This window comes from Anas acuta, chromosome 1, assembly GCF_963932015.1.
Source record: "Anas acuta chromosome 1, bAnaAcu1.1, whole genome shotgun sequence".
NCBI classification, from domain to species: domain Eukaryota; kingdom Metazoa; phylum Chordata; class Aves; order Anseriformes; family Anatidae; genus Anas; species Anas acuta.
Window position 1 is genome coordinate 160,156,099 of NC_088979.1, and position 22,954 is coordinate 160,179,052.

At 38.6% G+C, this 22,954-nt stretch overlaps 1 protein-coding gene across 3 annotated transcripts in view; it reads right to left on the minus strand.

The window, feature by feature from the left end:
* BLTP3B (bridge-like lipid transfer protein family member 3B) overlaps positions 1 to 22,270 on the minus strand; it is a 54,745-nt gene extending 32,475 nt beyond the window's left edge. Inside the window, exons 1-5 of one of the 3 annotated variants that reach the window (XM_068668855.1) lie at positions 22,021 to 22,269; positions 14,690 to 14,827; positions 4,954 to 5,116; positions 3,880 to 3,918; positions 747 to 838 (exon numbers count right to left, since the gene is read on the minus strand). In XM_068668855.1, coding sequence (XP_068524956.1) covers positions 747 to 838; positions 3,880 to 3,918; positions 4,954 to 5,016 — 194 coding nt within the window. In that variant the 5' untranslated portion in view covers positions 5,017 to 5,116; positions 14,690 to 14,827; positions 22,021 to 22,269. Of the gene's footprint in view, positions 1 to 746; positions 839 to 3,879; positions 3,919 to 4,953; positions 5,117 to 14,689; positions 14,828 to 22,020 lie in introns of all 3 variants that reach the window. The other 2 variants (XR_011091858.1, XM_068668854.1) reach the window with 2 other exon arrangements.
* Positions 22,271 to 22,954: the final 684 nt, after the last annotated feature.

The following is a 22,954-nucleotide window of genomic DNA, read 5'->3' on the forward strand; positions in this document are numbered from 1 at the left end:
TGGTTCGTCATTCCTTTGCCTTTTTATAACTTTCATCCTACACAGAATCTCTATGGCAATGATTTTCAAGCTGTACTCTGTACAAGGAGACAGAGACCCATGGACTACTTCTAAGTATTATACATACGTTAAATAAGAAAATGAATTGTATCATAGAATTCGTTTCTCTATATATGGGTCCTATGCTCACCGAAAAACATTTTGGGTCCATGAAAAGAAAAAGACTGGTGAAAAAATACTTCTGTAACAATGTCATCTTCCCACATTATCAGACATTTAAGCTATAATAGCAAGCATGAAATCTTTCAATAAGATTTGAATTATAAGATAAAAAAACTAGAACATTGAAATACCACACTAACAAATGTTAATAACATTCATTAGACAAAACACATACTCACACACCATTATGTATGTTTTCCAACTAAGTTGAAAGGCAAGGTATTTAAAATTTTGAAAATTAAAGACAAATCAAATGAGTATATTTTTGGTGGAGTAGTTATACTTAAATGAAACATTTCTAGCAAGTTCCATATACAGTTTAGATGGTTTTCTCCAGACATAGGTTTGAAACTAAATAGTTCTATCAGTATACATACATAACTTCATACATAAGTAATAATATTTTAGAGCGGCAACACTATATACTACAAGAAATACACAGTGGATCTAAGTGTTCTACACTAATTCAAAAAGATAAATTAAACTTTTTTTTAGATCAGGTACAAGTAAGGATCATTGCTGACCTCTGTCCTGATGCAGTTGCTATAGGAGAGGGTCCATTAGGGGCTCGTGGCTCTTCACATGTGCTCATTTCCATTACAACTTTATCCAAGGACTTGAAAAACGAAAGAAAAAAAGTTGGAGACATAAGAGGTAACAAAGTAAAAAGCTGATGTATGAAGAAGAAAAAGAAATCACTGAAAGCGTTTTTCTAAATATACATAAAGACACTTTAGACCACAGCATTTTCCCACAAACTTTTGTAAAGTACCAAAATTACTTTTATTTTTTAAATTTGTTTATAACAGCTTTTACATTTTGAGAATTCTAACATGCTGCCCCGGTTAAATATTTGCTTGTAGAATTCCTGATTCTTTGTCATTATTTACCCATAATATTTACTTTGAAAAACAGCATTTTGAAAAGGGCGTTTAAAAAAAGCATTTTGATTTAATGCATACTCATTTGGGTTTTCTTCCTACATGGTTGTTCTTTCAAAGAAATATTCAACACACTTCAAAAAACGTTAATGGAAAATATTTGAACCTAGTCCACTAAAATTCATAATAGTAGTGGAAGTTTAGTGCCGCGTCTTTAAAACAGAATCTGTACATAAAAATTCATTATATGACTCTTGGCTAATCTAGCAGAAGTATTTTATAGAAAGATACGTTCTAGTATAACTTGCAACACAGCATATTCTAGTATAATTGTATGCTGTTATTGTATTTTTGGTACTTGAAGTGGGATCCTTAAAAAAGAAGCTGGGAATTAAGGGAATGAGACCCAAATCCTATTTTAATTGAAGGCTTTATTTAAATAGCAGAGCTATAACACAAATTACACATAATGCATAATAACAGGGATGAAGAATAAGATGTGAATATACCAAAAGCAAAACTTTATTTCTAGCAACTGAATAAATCCATTAATCTCCTAGCTTATTCACAGTACAATGTTTGTGACCTAAATTTTGATATAAACTGGGAAGGCTCTTGATTTAAGGCTTATAGTTCTGCACTGTTGTGCCATTTCATGCTCATTAGAAACTCAACAGCTAATATTATGTCCCTGTCTAGCTCTGAGTTTATACCACTTCCTCTGAATTCCTCCATTTGCTCCCTTCTCCAGTGAGACAAAACACACCAAAAATCTTTGTCCTCGAATTACATTTTTCCACAGCTCAACCTGCCCTACCTACTGCACTATATTACCACACCAATCACCACAATTCACTTGATCCACAAAATATCCTACTCTTGTCCGTAAAGTGAGAAGATCGTGATCTTATCCATGATCCCTGGCTGCTACCTAGAAATCCATTAACTTCATACTCCATATTTTCTTATACTTCAACAGACTGTGAATACTGCTGTCTCAGTTAATGACTTGCTTTGCAAAACATCGGGGAGAAAAAAAAAATCTAATCCCTTAGTCTGGGGAGGGACAGGGGAAGCAAAGGTTTATTCTAGTTATCCTACCATTTTGGGATGTTTGACCATTCTTGTGAGGTTAAATTAAGACCTTTGTAATATTCTCCTTTGCTACATCTACACAATTCATGCAAAGAATAGTAGGGTACTGAATACAGAACTCTTTGTAATATAAATAAGACTTAATTACGAAGACCTGGATATAGACATCTGTCTGTTGTTTCCTCACTGGAATCTGTTTGTACTTTGATAGAGGAAAAACTGCCCCATAGCATCCACAGGTCTACAAAGCAATCTTCAAAATTTTAGTGCTCATCGCATAGAAACAGGAGGAGATATTGGTGATGAGCAAAGGAAATTTAATATTTGCCAGTATGTTAACAGATGGAGTTTTACAAAGGATGACTCAGTTCCAAGAAAGCACTTTTGGCTAGACAACTGGGTTCTAGCTACTTCCTATTCTATGCAAAAAAGGATGCCAACTAGGGAATGTTAATTAAAATGTAATCAAAGTTTCAGTGATAAAGATATCCCAACCAAAATAGTGGAAATTCAGATGTAATAAAGGGTTGAAGTTGGACACTTAAGCCTTTACATTTGTCTTCCTTGAGAAGTCAGAAAGACTGTTGCACAATCTATCACTGAACAGTTATCTTTTGATGTCAGTTTTCATTTAAGACATTTGTTCAAGAAAAGTTTTATATAACACAGTTGACTTTGAAAATCACCTTAACCTCAAAGATTACTAAAGTAAGTTCACAGCAAGCAAAGCAAACAGGCCTTGTTACTGTAGGTCAAAGTACGTAATCCTTCAGAATACCATGGCTTAAACTGCTTTCCTAATTTGGCAGTTGCATCTTACAGCCAAGGGGTTGAATGATCCCACTTCAGCATTACCGTCCTTTAATCTTTGTGTGTCAGGGAAAAGTGGCACAGGCATTAGTACATTACAACTAGGTCACCAGCAAATCCATCAAGTATTTAAAACAACATCTTTTTTTCCAAGTCTGATTCAGAGGTAAGGAATTAGAAGCAGATTCAAAAAGTCACTGTGTGTCTGGGAAACACAACAGTTAAAAGGCCTGTTCACTCCTAGGCAAGCCCAATTAAGAAAGGTTAACCACCATCAAGCAAATTACTTTTGGAGTTACCACATTTCTCAGTAAATTCGTTAAAGAGAAAAATAAAAAAGTGCAAGAAATAACATTCATTCTAATTGGTTTGGAGTCCTTCATACATCTTCTACATCCTATTTATATCCAAGCTGTATCCTAGGGTGTTAGAGAAATCCTGTGAATGTTGTCTGTACCAAACTTGCCATAACTGGGATCACTGGATAGACTGCAGATACAGAACAGAAAAGTCCTCAGAAAAAAGATAGCTCTAACAGATAGGTAGGAACTTGTAAAAGTACTAGTTGGACAAATAACTACCCTTCAGATGAACTTGAGTTAAAATGTAATGCCTGAGGATCTTGACAGAAATTAGCTAACAGCCAAACATTATGATGACAATGCCCAAAGAAAAAAAAAAAAAGATTAAATAATTACAACAGTATACTAACAAAAACGTTACGGTATCTTGATCTGCTGCTACCCAGAAGACACTTCATAACTGTCCATTAATGTTTCAAATATTTCTAGAATCGATTTGAGAGGACAGTATAAATATTTGAGGAATTCTGCTACACAGTTTATATTTAGGAGTTGCTCTCAGGACTCACCAAAGAGATGGGATGCGTTTTCAATTTTGTCCAAGGTATCTGCAATGGAAAACATTACTCTAAGACAAAGCAAATATTAGAGATACAGCAAAATAAAACACTTGCTTAGGATGTGGTTTAGGTATACAACTTGTAACTCCTGGACTCAAAAGAACATTACTTTCACGTTACAAAGTTTATCTGAAAGTACTGTATAAGAAACTTATGCACACATCTCTTTCAAGTGTTAAGAAATAAACTTCAAAACCTATTGAGCTCTGGAAGGAAAACACAGAGGAGCAAAACAGAACCTGTCTCTTTAATACTGAGTTGTCAAACATCTGCTAAGTCAACACTGCCTTCCACATTCTTACCTTTAAAAGGAAATAAAAATCCACATTTGCTCTCTTGGCCTATAAATAATTGCTTGTCTGTAACAAAGTATTAAGAACTAAAGTATTAAGTAAAGAAAGAAGAGACTGAGGAACTGCTAAAATTTGACCAGATAACTTCTGTCAAAACAACCCATAGCTTCTTTCTTACTCTAAATGCAAGGATAATCTAGGAGAGGAGATACATTGCTTCAATTCTTTGCAGCCAACAGGATTAAAAAAGTGAAGTTGGCTAGATTTAGAGCATTTTCACATCTCCCACAGAGACAGAATCCCTCAAAAAGATATTTTTGGAGATTGGAAGGGAACAAGAGGGAAAACAGTAAAAAAAAAAAAAAAGAGGGTGAAATAGAAAAAAATAAAACATAAAAAAGAACATAGTGAATCATTAAAGGATGCCAATTATACCATGGGCAAATATAAGCTTATACCTCTACTTCTATTTCTGAACATGCAGAAATATATTCCACACAAAGAAAAAAAAATCACTGCTTATTTTCACCATTTCTTTATGTATTTCATGCCATTCAAAGAGAAAAAAAGGGTGAGAAATTATTGCTAGTAACATTTTAGAGAAAGATGAAGCTGTTATCCAGTATTCACCCCAATTTTCTGTTAATACAAGCTTGCTCAAAAGTTTGCTGAGACAGAAAGGGAAAAAAAGATCTGGTTAATTGCCACTCCAGCATAATAAAACACTCACCCTAATGGATGCTTTATTGCAAAAGACTTTGTTTATAGCAAGCCATGTTGGAAGATCCAGCATGTTCTGAAGTACCTCTTGATCCAACTCTAAATTGGTCAGCTGGCCTTCCCCCTTTAACGTGCTCAGGTTGATCTTGTCAGGCGACAGATTTTTGGTGAACCTAAGAACAAACATGCACCTTAAGTAAATGCACGTACAGCGAGTCAGAGCTGTCCTGCACGCAGCAGACAATTTACTTAAAGGAATGGTCTAGCACAGTAGGCAGGGGAGATGGAAATTATATTAGATACAATTTCACCCTGAAAAAAATCAGTACCATGAAATTCATGTTTGCTTTATCTCTCTAAATACATAGACAATTAAATACACGATGAGGCATTTCCTTACTTGTTCATAACCCAGAATGACAGATATTTCATTCAAAATATGTTAACTACTTATTTCAAACTATATAAAGTAGAATTGAACCCATTTCACTCTATTTTTTCAAAAGAAAAAAAAAATCAAAACCTCTGTAACATATAACGTAATTCCTGGAGCATGCAGAAATGGCTGATAATTAAGCTCAGGACAGGTAACAAAAAGGTACTTTTAAATGGTACCTATATTTATATATATATATTATATATGTGTGTGTGTGTGTGTATACATGTATATACACACACTTTATATCTTGAAAAAGTTTCATTTATACTGTTGTTTTACTCAGAATTTAACAAAGAACTTAAATTATACATTTATATAAACAGGCACACAGGTGAATATAATATACTGGCTGGAAGTATGAAATAATAGTCTGATATGCAAAGGCTAAAAAAAACATAGCTATTTAATAGAGAAGACATGCAATAAATGTCACTATACTTAAAAGGTGCTATGATTTGCTTATACAGCAGTCAACTGTGTCAAATGGTTGCCATTCTTGTGAGAGAACAGGACAAACTCATGAGCGCTCTGCCCTCAAGTCACCAACCATAGCATTATACCTACCACAAGCTAAAGATCGGCTGTATTTAACTGCACCCACACACAGCCATGGAAATCTGTTTCTGCTCATGAGTGGGTCTAATTTTACAAGATTAGATAGAAGAAAATACTGCTGCTTGCATTACCCTTTGAGACGTTTCCCACTGGAATCTGCCCATGCTGGTATTTTCCAGGCAGAGTGCAAAAGGGTTGCTCTGTCCAGAACGGCTGCTCTGGTGCGACCCAGAAGCCTCCTTTCCATTCAGACTGGTTTCTGTACAAAGTCCTTATTAAGTAAGGCACGCAGGGGGAGATGGTAGAAGAAGGTGAAGAAGGCTGGCAAGCCTTTCCTCCTAAGAGTTTCCAACTGTGGCTTGAAAATTGGCTACCATTTTCTTAGCCCAACTGTTTCATCGCTTTCATGTGATGGTAAGCTTTGGAAATGCATTTACCTAGCCTGACCAAACCAAAATGCCTATTTACCATTTCTACACACATTCAGACAGACATCATAAACCTACAGAATTTCATCTCCCTGTCAGTTTAAGCATAAAGAACTCTCAAAGACCAAAACATCTGGGGGTGGAGGGAGCACAGAAGCTTGTTCAGAATTTAAAGTTCATTTATTTTTATTTTTTAAACTATACCATCTGAAGTTATCCAGGATGTATTTGCAAATAATACTGGACATGCTGCTTATGGGAGAACAGTTGCAGTTGTTTCTGTTGGCTTAAAAAACAAATTAACCAGAAGAAATGAGCTTTGAATCAAGAATAATATATTTTAATAATTACAATACTAAAAAATATATAAAGATCAGACTACTGACAAATATATTTTCCTTGACAACTGGTACTTTTAAGTGCTCCATTTAGAAACATTAAAATTATGTAAGCCCTCTGTTCCTCACATAGTTTTCCAGTTTCCCTTCTTTCTTGCTTGTAACAAGAAAGAGTAAAGTGAAGAGCTGAATAACCTGCCTCAGTAAACCACCCTGTCAATAATTGCAAAATATAAGGTCTTGTATATCAGAAGTCATATTGACAAGTCTCATCCAACTTCTTAATTGAAATTCCTAAAATAAACAGTCCTAAAATAACTGAAATTCCTAAAAATAAACATTGAACGTTTTCAGTCACATCACTGTATCTCTCTCTACTTACTAGATGATAATCACCTTTAAAATAACACCAGTTTGTGATTTTTAAGTCACATTTATACAGCAAACGCAAAATATTCTGCCATTACATACACACATGGCTTACTGAGACTCTGATGCTCTTTGTAGGAACTCCCCTCTGGGTCCCCTATAGCTATGGCACAAGAAGCAGCACTCAACTCAAAGGCAGATAGCTGTAACCATCAGCTTCGTCTTTGTACTGCAGACAAATCACAGCAAAACCCAGAGGATCTACAGGAACGCGTTTCCAAATTTCACAGTGAGAAAGACACCAAAATACCACCAAGGATGAGAACAGAGACAGTAAAGCTAATCTTAAGTTACTTCCAACTCCCTTGGACAAAATAAGAGCTGTATCCTACCAACAGGGAGCAGAAGGACAGTGAAGGCACTATCAGCAAGCAGTGTCATTTTTCCTCCCTTTCAGCATAGCTTTTTTTTTTTTTTATTAAATAATTCTTCTGAGTGCTGCTTTCAATTTTTCACCTTTCCTTGCAACCAGTGAAGGGAAGAATGCTCTGTGTGCTGCTTCATCTAGCACCAACCAACACAAGGGGATATCCACCTGGAAGTCTACACCTTTCATTTCAAAGGTGAGAGAAAGGAACTTTAGCAGGAAAGTTGTGCGAAGGTATTTCAGGTTTAGACACCTCTAACAGCTGATTTCTTCATTCCACTTCCCCAGCTGGAATGTCACTGATGAGCGAGCGGATGCTGGCGAGACAGTGGCACCTCCCCAAAATCCATAGTAACTTCATAACATATGACAACCGCATCTGCTCTGCCCAGAGCCAGTTTTCCACAGAGGATGCCAACACTTTACGTTTCTCTAATAATTCCCTGCTCCTTCAAACTCAATTGTTCCACAGAATATACTTATGATTACTTAGCACTTTAGCACCATTTCATACACTACTTCAAATAACAGGAAACTTTAGTTTCTTATGGTGTTTTCTAGTTTATAAAAAAATAATTCAAAATTATAAGCTGGCATATTTGAGCAGCTAGCCCTGCAAAACACAATGTGATCACACCAGTTCAAATTTACAAGAATTTGAAACTTCATGGATAATTGTTTTTTAAAAGGGACAAGTGACAAGAAGAACAGCATTTCGCATTTAAAACAAAATTAAAACATACAAAAAATTAACAACAAGAAAACCCTCTTAGGGTAACTACAACTCTCCAAATGGCTTTGTTCTAGGATCCTACTGTATATCAAGCCAGGACATGCCCTGAAGGTGAGCCATGGACACGCTGATGTGTTTCTAGTACAGGTTCCAGTGAACTTGCTGTAAGTGGGCAAAACCTATCACTGACAATATTGTTAAATAAAATAGATAAAATCAGATAAAATCTGAAACAATATTTTAATACTATTAAATTTTAATTTTATTATTCAATTTAATGTTAGTAATATTTTTAAAACTCTGGTGTTAACAATGCCTTAGAGATGGTCTCAAATATTTACTATTAAGGTTTAAGAACACCACAGCATGGACTTTTAGGCTGGCAAATTACCTCTACATCTAAATAACAACTGTCTCTCTTAGCACTACAACCTGGAATGATGAAATTGCTTAAACTTTGAGAACTTACTAGGCTATCATATTCACTATACAATTTTTATATAAAATCGAGAAGTATGTACCAGAAAGTTAGAACAGAATCTTGTTATTCTGAATAATCACCCATCAGAAATATTTGATAATGTTTGACATAGTGAACATGTTAGACAGAAAAAAAAAATTAAAATTCTCTGAGCTTTCCATGTAATTTCCTGGAACTAACAATGTAACCAACTTCATGACATGCACACACCCTTCTCTCTGACTCAGCCTGTGCAAACAGCCCCCCCCCCATCCCGTCTTTTGGTTTTCACCCTAGCGTAAGTTCCTTAGGACAACTTAGTTAGTCCTTAAAAACTGGCTCAAACTGGGAGCAAAGGTCAAGACAACTGGACCTTGCCTCTGCATAACACCACCCCTTGAGCTTCCTTTATGAGGGAACAGACAGTGTGGGTAACCACTACTTGGTGCTAGAAATGAATCAAGGAGAACAGAGGAAAGCAAAAGGAAAGGGCAAGAGGAACAGAAATATAATAAAGTACACGGTTGAGTTCAACAAGGTTTTTTCACACATTATTTTGCTGAGTTAGTAAAACATCATTGTTAATAAGACAATACATAGTCGGCTTGTTAATACCACAAGCTATTCTTAGCAAAAACGTTTTCATTGATTTAGTTTCAATTTAACAAACTATCCTTCCCTTCTCAGAACATACAATCTGAAGTTTGGATTACTACATCTAATAGCATGAATTTCAATCCAGTTTAATATTCAATTCTCTAAGGTGATAGATTAATGCCATAAAATATCTGACACTTTAAATGCAGGAATCCTGAAATACAAAGTTAATACCACAAGCAGCTTGACAAATCCCTGAGCTGCGTGACACACACAATTAATATTATTGTGCAGTTAGACAGATGGTTCAATCTTCCTTTTACAGACTATTGATTACGAGTTCAATGAAAAGCATAAAAGGTCACAGAATAACAGCACAGTACTAAATAAACATATGTGCAGTAGTCAGGACCACAATGAATAGTAATCTAGAGGTCTCAGTAAAAGAACAGGAAACCCATACAGAAGATTATTTTTTCCTTGCCCAAAATATTTATATTCTGAAGTTTTGCTTGGACAGGAAAGGCTTGGAGTTCTGAATGGGATCTCCACGTTGCACACAGGAAAGATGGCCAAGAAGTGGAACTAGGAAAAAATACAGCGGAGAGAACAGGGGAAGAAGCTATTCTAGAAGGATTAGCTCATGTTTTGTAGAATTGAGCCCACAGATTACGTGAAGTTCAGAGCTGTGCTCCACAAAGGTTTGGAGAGATGCCTTGTCACGTTCAATGAACAGAAACTCCGACCTCTAGATTTAATACAGAAATTATGGAAGTCTGAATCTCATTTGAACATGGGACACTCAGATGTTTTGCTCATCTACTGAACAGATAATCTGTTCCACCTGGCTCTACCATATGTCCCCCCTGCCTTTTAAATAAAATTCCTCCAGTGATTTGATCCTACGTATATGCCCTGATCGTGACAGACTAGTAAATGTTAATATGAGCCACATGTCTTGCTTATGTCCTTACTATGAACCAGAAATCCTTTAGAAGATACATGGTTCAAAACAACAGGCTCAGAAAAAGGGCAGCATGTCCTAACAAGAACTGGCAACTGTATCAATAATAAAACAGTAGGAACTCACCAGAATGATTACTTCCTTCCTGTTCCACCTGGCCAAACCAAGTTATTAGATCACCAAGAAATTCAATATAATTTCTGAAGCAAGAAAGTCTTTTATTATTATTATTATTATTATTGTAGTTCAGTGGAAAATAAAGGTTCCCATGACTCTTGGTAGAAAGGAGGTCTACCATTATCCTGTTCACTGTACCACTTTAAATTTTAAGACAGCATTTAAAGTGAAGAGGGAAAGAACTAACTCTGTAAAATCTTAAAAAAAAAAAAAAAAAAAAAAAAAAAAAAAAAGGATCACCACACCAACTTACTGTTATGAACAACTTCCTTGCATATTTGCATGTGTATCTCATTTGTAATATTGCAAATCGAAGTTGATTTCCATTAACTGCTCTGATCTGAAAAACCTTTAAAGCCCTCCCACCTTTCACTAAGTCACAAAAAAAAATGTGTCCCAGAAAGCAGCAAATGACCTGCTGCAGGCAACATAATTTTCTCTCGTATTTTATCTACTGTAACCAGAAGCAATAAATACCAAAGTCTCTCAGGGACAAAACATCACCTGCAAACACTAATCTCAGGAGCACTGCTATACTTTTCCTCATGACAGCATATCATTGGTTAAGTCCAAAGTGCCAGGATGCTTAGATTTACATGGCAGCAAGTCCTAGATGAGAAAAGACAGACTTCCTAGATTAAAAAAACAACTCTACATACCAATAATATTAAGCACAATGACCTTCAGAAGAGTTCTTAGTAACTGTCCCTTCTTGACCCATGTATGACGAGAAGGAGAAAGGATAAGAGAATGAAAACGGTTATACAGCATTAAAAAGGTTTAGCTGCCATTGAGGCAAAAGTGTCATCTAAAGAAGACAGGCTTCACAGATGCAAAGTGCTCGACCTGTACTGAATACAAACCACACGCTTCTGTGGAAACCGTCCATGCAACAAGATTATCAAGCAACTTTATCTTTTCTTTGTACTGAAAAGAACAAAACAACTGCAATTGAGATGTCACAAAAGCTGGTACAGAAATTAAGTATACATTAAGTGGCTTAAGGTTAGTAGAAATTGGTCAGGAGACTGCAAGAGCACCACGTAATAAGCCCAAAGGATAAGCAGAAATATAAAGGTAGTGGAAAAGGTAGTAGACTGTGAGTAACAGAAACCTTTGAGTGAATTCTGGCTGTCCTAGAGATGTTCTATTTTTAATGCAGTGCATCACAGCAGTATTTCACCCAGAATGAAATCATTAACTGTGGTTTATGTAAGATTTGGAGTAAATGATTTTTTACTCCAGAGAATGAGTTAAAATGTGTGATAGCTGACAGGTAACATTAAAGTCAACATTCATCAAGTCCTCAGAAAACTGACCTTCTGCAGAACTCAACAGATCAACAAGCGGCTTTGCAACAACAGCTGACTCATTGATGATGCTAGATACTAGACGTTGGAAGATAAAACCCAGTAATTTCCATGATTTGTAAATGAAAGGGGTTTTTGTTTGTTTATTTTTGTTTTAAGAAAATAAAATTGGAAGATAAGAGAAAATGATAAAAAACTGTCTGACATATAAGAAGGTTCAAGTACTACTATATAAAAAAAATGAATGGGAAGTAGCACGAGATTTCACCATAAAATACGATAGCATGCCCTCATTTTGGTTAAAACATTCATTTCTGAAAACATTAAAGCCAATTTAAAAACTGATAGAATAAACAGAAAAAATAATGAAGTAATGAACACTACACAGAAAGTTAATTGGGTACGCATTTATCAATGTAAGAACAAAAAAGACACACCAAGCCAAAAGAGAATGACTTTAAAACCAATAAAGGGAAATGCTCATTACAGAACATTTTAATGACCATGGACCACCAGGATAGAACACAGTACCAAAATCAAAAGTTTAGTAGAATTAAAAAATTAATAATCAGGCACTCGTGGTAAGATCTGTAGGGAGGAGTAATAGAATTTATGCCTTCAGCACAGTACAATTGACCAGACATACACTGATGCAAAAACACTTCAAGTTCTTTACTGAAGAATGTTCACAGTACAGTAAGCTCAAAATAAAAACTTGTGAGGATGAATTTTAATATTTCTGGACTAAAACCCTCGCACAAAAAATGACATTCTCCCAGCCTGCACCACAAAAAGAAAATGGCCATAACACTGCAAAAAGCTCACCACCACTGGCAGGTACCCACAAGGTAAGTCTACAATGGGCATAATTTTGATGGTCTCAGAGGCTATCCTCCAGCCTTTGTCCAGAAGTTATCTGTATCGGCAAGGTTGTGTCTTGTGTGGATTCTGAAATACCATACACTTTTCTGGCAAGAGGACCCTATCGGTGAATACACTGCCAATATATAGGGCTGCCATTCCCTATATTCTCATATAGGGAATGAGACAGGAGACTCATAAATGGCAACACGAACTGCAGCAGCTGCACCAACCTGCAGATTTCTCAAGAACACCTACCATTGCCTGTCTATAGCACCAGACTGGCACCTTCTTCCACCCACTGACAACAATTTCTACAAGAGAAGAGTCTAACACCTTTACCCTAATGCCCTTTTAGAGGGCATTCCTGCTTGCATACCTTGCCTGGACCTACAGCGCTCAGCTGTAAAAACAAACAACACACACACCAGATGTGACCATGCCACCACCTGTGACCCTACAGCTTCAGGCAGGACTTTTCACGCTAAGAAACATGACCTGGAATTGCTGAATGGCTCTTATCAGGCCTTTTGACCTGTCATAGTCTAAAGACATATCTTCTTTCCCCACTCCTGACCAGGCAGATCACTAACTGGCATCCTGACTCAGCACCCAGCCCATGCTTCCCCAACCTGCCGCGCCATCCCCCTTCTCTCTCCCATCCTAGAGGGCAGGTGCCTGAATATTACATTTACTTTTCTGATGCCTCCCAAATGCTTCTGATGCTTCTATTTAATTGCTACACAGACAGGCTTCAGCATGGACTCAGCTGCCTTCCCAAAGACAACTTAATACACTCAAGGGCTCTCAAAGTCCCATTTTTAAGTCAATGCTTTCTCAAATACCGACATTCCCACCAACTCTCTTAACAGTATATAAATCTCCCTCTAATTAGTTCTGTAATAATACATACAGGAAATTATTTCCTTCTATTTGTAAAGGAAGGTATCGGTTGTTCTTTGGGTACAGATAGAACTGAAACAGCTGCTGTCATCAATAGCTATTAGATAATTACATGTCATGCAGCAAATCTGCTCAGAAATAGCCAAGCACTGCACAGAGATGAGGAGCTTTCATTGCATGAATGCTAATCGCCTTGTATGTAAAATATTGCTCAATCTTTCATTTATGATAAAACCTCACACAGACCAGTATCAGCTTCTCTATTCCACAAGCTTTCTCATGCATCATTAATCATGCGTACAAATGGTCAATGCCATCAAAACCAAAGAATCTTTTTCAAACTTGACAATCTTATACACAACAGACCTTAACGTGTACGTTGAGTACAAGAAAACAAAATCCTTAATATGCTAAGACACATCTGGGAAGGTACATGCTATTTCCATATTGCAGGCAGCAAAAATAACACATCACATTGAGAATCTGTTGATACTCTGTAACTGCTCCGTTCCAGTCAAAACACAAGATTCTGTAACTAATGTACAGAAAAGGCACTTGACGCAAAGTAATTTTATAAATTTAAACCAAGAAACAAGAGTGCAGCATAAAAGCATGACACCATCTGCCTTCTGGAAACTGCACCATTTATTTATGTAACATTAGCAGATATCTTATTAATGCTAAGAGATCAGATTTTACACCAAAAAAAAGATTTTTCAATACGACAAGCTATAAGACCTATTTTAATTTTTTTAAAAATCAGTTATTCTCTTACATAAACCAGGATAAAAGCTGACTGATCCTTCAAATATATATCAATAGAAAGAAAATAAAGATTAAGTTACGCAAAGGAAATAAGTAGGTGAAAACAATAAACAGCAAATGTCAAGTAGCCTGTAGGTATGGAGATACACCTAAAAGATTACATTTAGAGATTACACGTAAATATATGTTTATAACAGGATTGCTGTCGTACTTCCCAAGTCAGTTTTGTAAATTTAGTATAGGACTTGTTTTTAAACACACGTGCATAGCAAGCAATTACTTTTTGCAGATTTGTAAGTTACAAAAATAAAAGAGAGAAAACCCAATCAACATTTTATAGAATTCATTTCAGTCCCAAATCTGTATAAATACATACCACCTCTTACATTTAATCTACAAAGGTGGGAGAGGGGAAGTTACCTGAGGGCAAGGTATTCAGACAAAAGGCCCCTATTCCTGGTGAAAGCAAGTGGTCAGTTGCCACGGTTTCTGAGAAGCTTCTGTTGCTCATTTTGGTAGTAAGGATATTCACAGCAAACCAATCTCCAGCAGGGATCGCTGCAGGGAACGGGACACAGGGGACACACAAGGGAGCAAGTTCAAAGGGGAAAAAGGAGTGATACAATAATGTAAGAGATTTTTAGCTAAAGAGAACCGCAGTCACAACAGTTTGCCATACATTAAGACATTCTACAACTGAAAAGGAAATAGAGCTGTATGAAGTGCTACATTCCCATGAGAACATCCCTTACTGTCTGATACTAAGATACTGCAGCTGTGTTTAAATGAACAGCTTATGTAGAAAAATTCAATCATGCGGAAAAGGATCCATGTAATACTGCCAGGCGGTTTCAGAGACACTCAGTAAGTATATTTGGAATGTGAGAAGGCAGCTACCCTGGAGCTGCAGCATGTAAGAGGCTGTTAGTGTATTTTGAAATGGGAGACAACTTTTCAGTTTTGTTTTGCCTGAGATTTCTCAGCCCACGTTATTTGTTCCCTTTCAGCATCTCCACTACACCTGTTTAAAAGTCACCTTACAGAAACGTGACTCTACAGAGATAAGGCAGCAGGACTCACTGGGTTTCATTCTGTACTTGTGGCAGTGTGACGAGGACCAGCACTTCCTGATTTCACAGGGTTTGAAACTGTACTACATTAAGCCTCTCAACATTTTAAAAAATAGAATATTTAACTTAACAAATCAAACGGCAATGGAATAAAAGAAATGCTTTGTTAACTGTTCTCACTTTGAAAAGATGCCTCAGACTAAATATAACTAATACTTACACTCTATTATTGCAGGGACCGTACAATCCCAGCCCTTCATAGGCTATTTGTTAGGATATCTGAATGATGTTTAAGAGATTTATCACAGAACTGCATTACAGATATGAATGTAGTAGTTATGAATGAGAATTTTTCTACAGTCTCCAGATCCCCAGGCAATGGGAGCGGCTACAACGTGAAAATTGTGGGTCCCAAGGTTGCTTCCTCAGGAGTCAGATGAAGAAGCCAACCAGTCTGAGAAAACAAAAGCTCTGGCGCTTCCAAGCTGTACGGTAGTTGCATGGCAGAACTGCCACACGATTTGTGCCGGGGTCCTGCCTCACACATCTAGGCACAAGGCTCCTAGATCCACGCTAGGAAGCCTGAAAGGATGGAAAGCCACAGCCTGAGCCGGAGCTTGTGTACTTCTTACATTCCTCTCCTGATTGTTCTAACAAGAAGATGATGGAATGAAGAGATCCAAACTTTGGTTAGCATCAGCTCCTCAGAGGTGTACAGAAGAACTGCAGGACCTACTGTTTAAGAAACCTTGATTCCCCAGCAACCTGCCAAAAATTAGGTAGGTATTTCTCACATAATTAGTTGTTAGCAATTATTCTCATTATTTTCAATAAATAGATAAATAAATAAATTCATGAAACAAATTAATTTGTGTAAGCCTTCCTAATTCTGTTAGTGTTTCAGCAGAAATCATTTGATATCCTTTGCCCAGTCTGCTTGTACAAGAAAACTGGAATTAAAACCAAATACACTTTAACAATCACCTTCTACTCAAAGTTTTGTACATAGTTTTATACCTCTTTGATATAAAAAACACTAAGGCTTCAGGAGAAATACCAAATGTTAAAAAAAAAAAAAAAACACTGCATTTTGTTTTGATTCTTCCCTACTGCATACTTGTTTAAACATAACAATTTTATTCCCCACAGGCATTATTTAAATACCCTTCTTCCTAAGAATGCTTTGCACTTGTGTATCAGCTGCTTGTACATGAAGTAATCTTCTATATCATTTTAATTCTGGAAACCTATTTCCCTGTAAGCCTGTTGTGAGAATTGCTTCAAAGGAAATGATCACATACTATGCAACTAAAATGCTACTGATTAATTCATGGCGATTCTGTAAATGCATTAATTTTTAATATGTATACACAAGACTTGTCTGACAAACAAAACTTCAGCAGAACTTTAATGGTACAAATGTCTGCAAAATCACCATCCAGATTTATAATGCCTTTGCAAAAAACATATAAAACAAGCTGAAAGTTGGAAATAAAATTCAGTGAATTTATTTTATTAACCCAAATGCTCCTGAAGTCTCAAGAGATTTTTATGAATGGGGACACACAAGATTTAATAATTTATATCTTAATATTAATAAATGTACTGATTAAGAACTCTACCAGCAAATAGATTATTGCCAGTTTATCTCCAAAATAAACTTTATAAATTCAAACAAAGCACCACAGCAATTTAAGTTCAGCTTTTTATATGACATTCTGCTGTAAAAGCTTAAAACACAACTGTGAAGCTACTAATAAAAATAGAAATGAAAAGGGTTTTTTATTATTGAAAAAAATACATTCATTGATTCTTTTATATTTATCAGAATACTACCAACACTTTCACACAGGCAAAATCGTTTGCATGAAGTCTTCACTTAGAATCGTAATAAAATTTTACATTGTGCTGTATTTCTTAAGTTCCTTTATGTTTGAAATTCAATACTTTTTGTATCTTTCTGTTTTCTTCTGCCACCCCAAGCAGTTTTGCTTTACTGCCTGTTCCATTTTTTTCAGACTCGATTCTTTCACTGGGTTCAGCAGCATGAGGTTTGTAATAAACAGATAACACTTTCTGTACGCATTCAGATTAAATATAGACTTATTCAGAACAATGCAGATTGTTCCACCCACCTATGTTGTGCTTTGAAGTCCTTCCGTATACTACATAAGCCAATAAAGTCAGTCATGTAGAAAACATCCTGTAAATCCTTCAGTGTAAGCAGAGAAGGAACCTGTTTTACGCTTATTCTAGGGAAAGTACATGCTTTGTGTTCTTTGGCTGGCTAAAAAAATGGGATAACTTTCACAAAACTGCAGTAAGACAGAAGTAGGATATTCAGTAGGGTGAAAAGAAGCGCACACCCCTTGCTTCTTGTGCTACTAGTTGGAAGTTTCAAAGGTCATCCAAACAACTACAGGTAATTGCTTACAAGAAGAAACTACTCCAAGTACGTAACCCTGCTACACCAGTAGGTTCAAAAAGAAATAACCCCAATTTCTTGGGGTGGCAATGTGCCCCGCCAAAAAGGTGTATCTCACAGGTACCAAGCAGAGTGACGCACAGGTCAAATATTAGCCGGGACTGATATCGGTGAGGCCGTACCCGCTGATGCGATACCGCTGCGCACAGCAGGATCAACCGATCCCTTGGATCCGTGCAATCCTTATGTCACTCTTTGTAGAATTAATCTTCCTAGGCATTTTAGGATGATTTTCCAACTATGTGATGGATAAAGTTATCGTGAAACATACTGCAATTTTCTTCTACTGAAATCTTAGTTTTGCATCTACTGCTGCAGGTGAGCTAAAGCAAGTTCACCCAGAACCTCAGATACTGCCACGAACAGAAAGTGACCTGGATTTCTACCACAAACGTTTTTCAGCCACTTAAGATTTTTCTTTGTGTGCACCTGTGTAAAAACACCAAATATGTATGACTAAAACAAAAAATGTGATTTTCTTTTTCAAGTTGAAGTATGCACTATCATTGGTAAACTTCAGAGTTAATAAGCAATTAAGATGCAGAATATCACAGTCAGTGGGGCTAATTTCATACAGAGGCAAGTTTAGAAGCTTTCCTTCATGCTTCTCAGACTTACACTTCAGTAAAAATTCTTTTATAGAAAGGCATGGATCTTGAAGACACACAGAGGTCTCCCTATTAGACCACAGGTTAGCTAGAAAGGAAATTTTAGTCAATGATATTAAAAGACAAAAAAAAAAAAAAAAAAAAAAAAAAAGAAAGTCTTATAGAAGCCTGTGTCAGCAACTCCTGATCTCTGACAGTATTTGGGATCTGAACAACTGAAGAGTCAAACCCTGATAGTGATGATGACCCCTTTCCAACTACAGGTAGTACAACAGGCACGCTATTGGGATTGTGCATAGTGAAATCTAGAGTCCTGCTGGCAATCTTTAAAACCACTGCATTAAACACTTGTCCACAAAGCCTAACAAAGATAAAAGATACAAAACTGGAAGCTATCTGCTTATCACAGCAAAGCAGTCCACAGAAAACCTTGCAAGAAAAGCTGCTCTTTAGCAAGAAATCTCTCACCCATGAAAAGACACTATGGCACAGGTTAAGATTCAATGTGTATTTCAGTTCATTTCATTCGGAGAAAAAGCCTGACAAGAGGAGTAAGCGATCCCAAACTCCCAGCCACAATGTTTCATTTCTACCTTTGTGAAGGATATCACCATTATTCAGATACACTTGTTTCATTGTAGGGCAGGTAATGTTATGAAACAAAGGTACTCCAACATGCATGTTCACCAAAAAAGTGATCCCACCACAATAAGCAGCTGACAAAAATTCAAAGCACCTAGCTTTCAAACAGCAAACTCATCTCTTCAGCTTAGTAAACCATGCTTAGTTTCAAATGCTGTATCAAGCAGCATATAATCCAAATAACAGAAAAATGTAACTGTGTTCCCCTCTTCCTTCCTTTTCCACATTTTCTTCTGCGGCCTTGGAGAAGAGCAACACATGTTGAAGGCAGTGGACAGAGCTTATACTTGAAGAAATTTATAAAAGACTGTAATAAAACTGAAAACTCATCACCAGAGCCTGAAAGAAGATTCAGATTTTTACAAAACTCTGCATACCTTGTTTCTAAGCTGCAGGACAGTATTAAGAAAACTATTTTATAATCTAAAGAGCCATTTAGATATCAAAATGTTTTCAGAATCCAGTTTGGATTTCCCTCTTCTTGTTTTCAGGCTTTAAAAATCTGTATCATATATAAGAATTTCCCCTAGATAACAAACATAGAGTAAGGCTGCTTCACACCCCCAGTGTCCATCAGTTCATCTAAAAGCACCGTAAAACTGAATTAATGGAAGCTTCAATAACTGAATGACACAAATTATGCTTTTAATTTTGCAGATGCAATATCCAGATGGCTGTAAGAAAGCTGAAATTTGCTAATGCATGTGGTGACAGATATTGCAGCAATCTCTATAAAAAATATTGCTAAATCAATATCTGTGGGGGGGATTCAGCAGGGAAGGTCTGGACAATAAGCCATCCAGAGGTCCCTGCCAACCATTCTGTGACTTGTGACAAAAAAAAAAAAAAAAAAAAAAAAAAGGAAAGCACAGAGAACTGTAACTGAAGGTAAAAGACTACGTCTCTATTTGTTCTGCGAAGTACAAATTACATTTTGCTTTGTTCAAAGAGCAATCTAATCACCAAAACTGGCATACAAAGAGAGGAAACAAAGATGAAAATAAATCAAGATAACTGGGTAATTCCTTCAACTTTTCCTTTATTATACATGGACTTTTTCCAGTGCATTTCAATCCTGACAGTAATATGTCCCTTGGTGAAGATGACAAAAAGGCATCAGTTTTGAGGAACTATGAGAATTGCAGAACAGGAACCAATATAGTAATAGAATCTGAAGTGAAAGTGTCTTTTGGCACCCTCTGTATTACAGGAACTTCCTTATGCCTTTGGCTCCAGACTGATACATAACAATGTGTGAAGCCTACGTTAACCCCAGCCTTATAAAACCTAATAAGAAAGGAAAACCTGAAATAAAGAATAATGTCATGATTTTTGTTGGGGAAAAAAAATAATCCTTGAAATTTAAAGAGCCACCTGAATTTGTTCTCTGGTGTAACCAAGTTCTGCAATCACTGAAGCACCAGTTCTTCAGGGTGAAAAGATTATCTGATCATGTGCTTAAGAACACCCATAATAAGGGCCTTAATAATAAGGTCTGTCTTTTGCTATGTTAATGTTGGTGTAGCCTCAATAATTGTGAGCCTCAGCTTTAAACTAAAAACCTCAGATCGTTAGACATATCCCATAAGCTTTTCAAAAATGCCAAAACTTACAGCAATCAGTTAAGGTAGCCTTGTTGAATAAGCGTTATTACATCCCACAAGAAAACACAGATTCATCAACATCAGAAAGTACTTAACACTGCGTTTTGAAAGCTATTCATTTCACAAACTAGACAAGGGCCAGCTCACGTTACTCGTGCTCAGTTACTAGACACGTTTTTTACTTTAACCTGTAGCATTGAGACCGGTTCACTTCCCTTCTGGTACAGCTTGCTAAACGGTGCTATAGGAAGGGAACTGTATCAGTGAATTGAGTTCAGTGATTTCCTGCATGCTCACTCAAGGCAGATGACATCTTCGTCCAGCATTCCCATTCTCCCAGTGCTCAGTTACTGTCTTGCGAAAACAAGACTTCTGCATCAGCATTCCCAGCTATGAAAGCTCACAGACAGGGCGGAGGACAATTACTTCACTGCTGTTTGATACATCATCTTTAAGGGACGGGCAGCGAAGGGCTTGGAAAGGGAATTGTGCTTTCCCTGTGCACCGTCGGCACAATTGCCAAATGGCAATCTGGCATTTGGTTTTCTCTATTAATTAACAGTAAGATAAACGCATTTGAAATACTATAAAAATAGTAAGAAACATTAAAAAAAGGCAAAGTAGTATGGGGCCAACTTTCAAGCAATGCTGAATTTATAAAAGTAAATCCTGAGGAACAGCAACGCTGCAGTAGCGTGACGGATGAGGTACCTGCTAGGCTTTTGTCTTTCTTTACAAACAGAAGAAATTTAGCTGTGGCTTTTGGGAATCGTTGTGCACTTCGCGTGCTTGCATAGTTTCCACGACTTCCCAGCACCGGGCCCTGCCAGCCCCCAAAACCTTCCAGGGTGACGATTTTTAACCTCCCGCTGCCCACGCCGGGTGCAGCCGAGCTCCCCCCACGACGCCCAAGTTGTCTCATGGCTCCGGCAGCGCCGCCGCCAGCGTCCCCGGCCACCCGGCCCCACCGGGCGCTCCCACAGCTCGGGGGCGGCCGAAGATCCGCAGGGACCCCGCGCCCCCCGGCGCCCCCCGGCTCCTCCCCGCTCCCCGGGCGCCCCCCGCGGCCGCCGGGGGTCGTCCCTCAGCGCCCCCCCGGGCACGGGGGTCTCGCTCGGTGTCCCCCCTCCGCCGCCGGGCTCGGGGCCAGCGGCTGTCACGGCGGGGCGAGCCCTAGCGAGCCGCATCGCCCCGCTCCAAGCCCCCGGGAGGCGGCTCCGGGTCTCCCCTCCGCCGGCCGAGCGACGCCCGGCCGCTGCTCGCCCCACGCCGGGCCGGGCCGCGGGGCCTCTCGCACGATCCCCCCCGCACGCCTCAGCCCCCCGCGGGTAAGGGCGCTGACCTGGAGAGATGCTTCAGGATCTGCTTCTTGATGATGCCCGCCATGGCGTCCGCCGGCCCGTGCCCCTCACGACGACCGGCCGGCAGCGGGGCCGCGCCTCATCCCTCCGCCCGCCCCAGCCCGAGCCCGAGCCCCAGCCCGAGCCGCTCGGGCAGACCGCGGGGCGCGCAGCCGCTGCCGCCGCTCCCCCTCACTCGGCGCCCGCCGCCATCTTGGCTGCAGCATCGCCTAGAGACGGGGGGCGGTGGCACCGCCGCCCCGCACGGGGAGAGGCGGGCCTGAGGCGGGGCGGGAGGGGGGCACCGCCTCCCCCCGGTGCCTGGCGACCCCCTCGGGAGGCCGCCCGCAGCCTCGGGTGTCTCACCGGTCCGTGCCGGTGTCTGGTCTTCGCTCTCCCTCTGTCCCCGCAGTTGCCCCGCGGAGTTTGCCTCCCCCCTTGCCCCCAGCCCCAAGCCACCGACAGTGGTCGGTGTTTGAGTGGAAAACCCGTCGTGAAGGGGATCGAAAGGTGTAATGTGTACCACAAATGGTTCTAATATGCGGCAGCGAAGAATTCTCCAGATGAAATGCTCCTTTGCCTACGTGCGCTAATAGCTGGCGTAATACCTGCACATCGCGTGCTCCCCAAGTGTCAGAGCTGTGACAGATCCATCCCAGAGGTCATTCAAAGAAGCAAAATCTGGTGTTCCTCTAGTTTTCCAGATAAATTCCATTACTCTAGCACTTGTGTTCACCTTGATGAGCCAAGTGATAACATTTATCCGTTTTATACCTCTCTTTACAAGCAATGCTCGTTTACAGCTACAAAAAACATTCCTAAAATTTGTTCCATCTGGGATCCCTGAAATCGGTCCAAAATGCTGTGCCAAGCAAACCAACAACTCCAGCAGCAATAAATTTGATGCTGTCAACTCTTCTTCCATAGGAAGTTGTC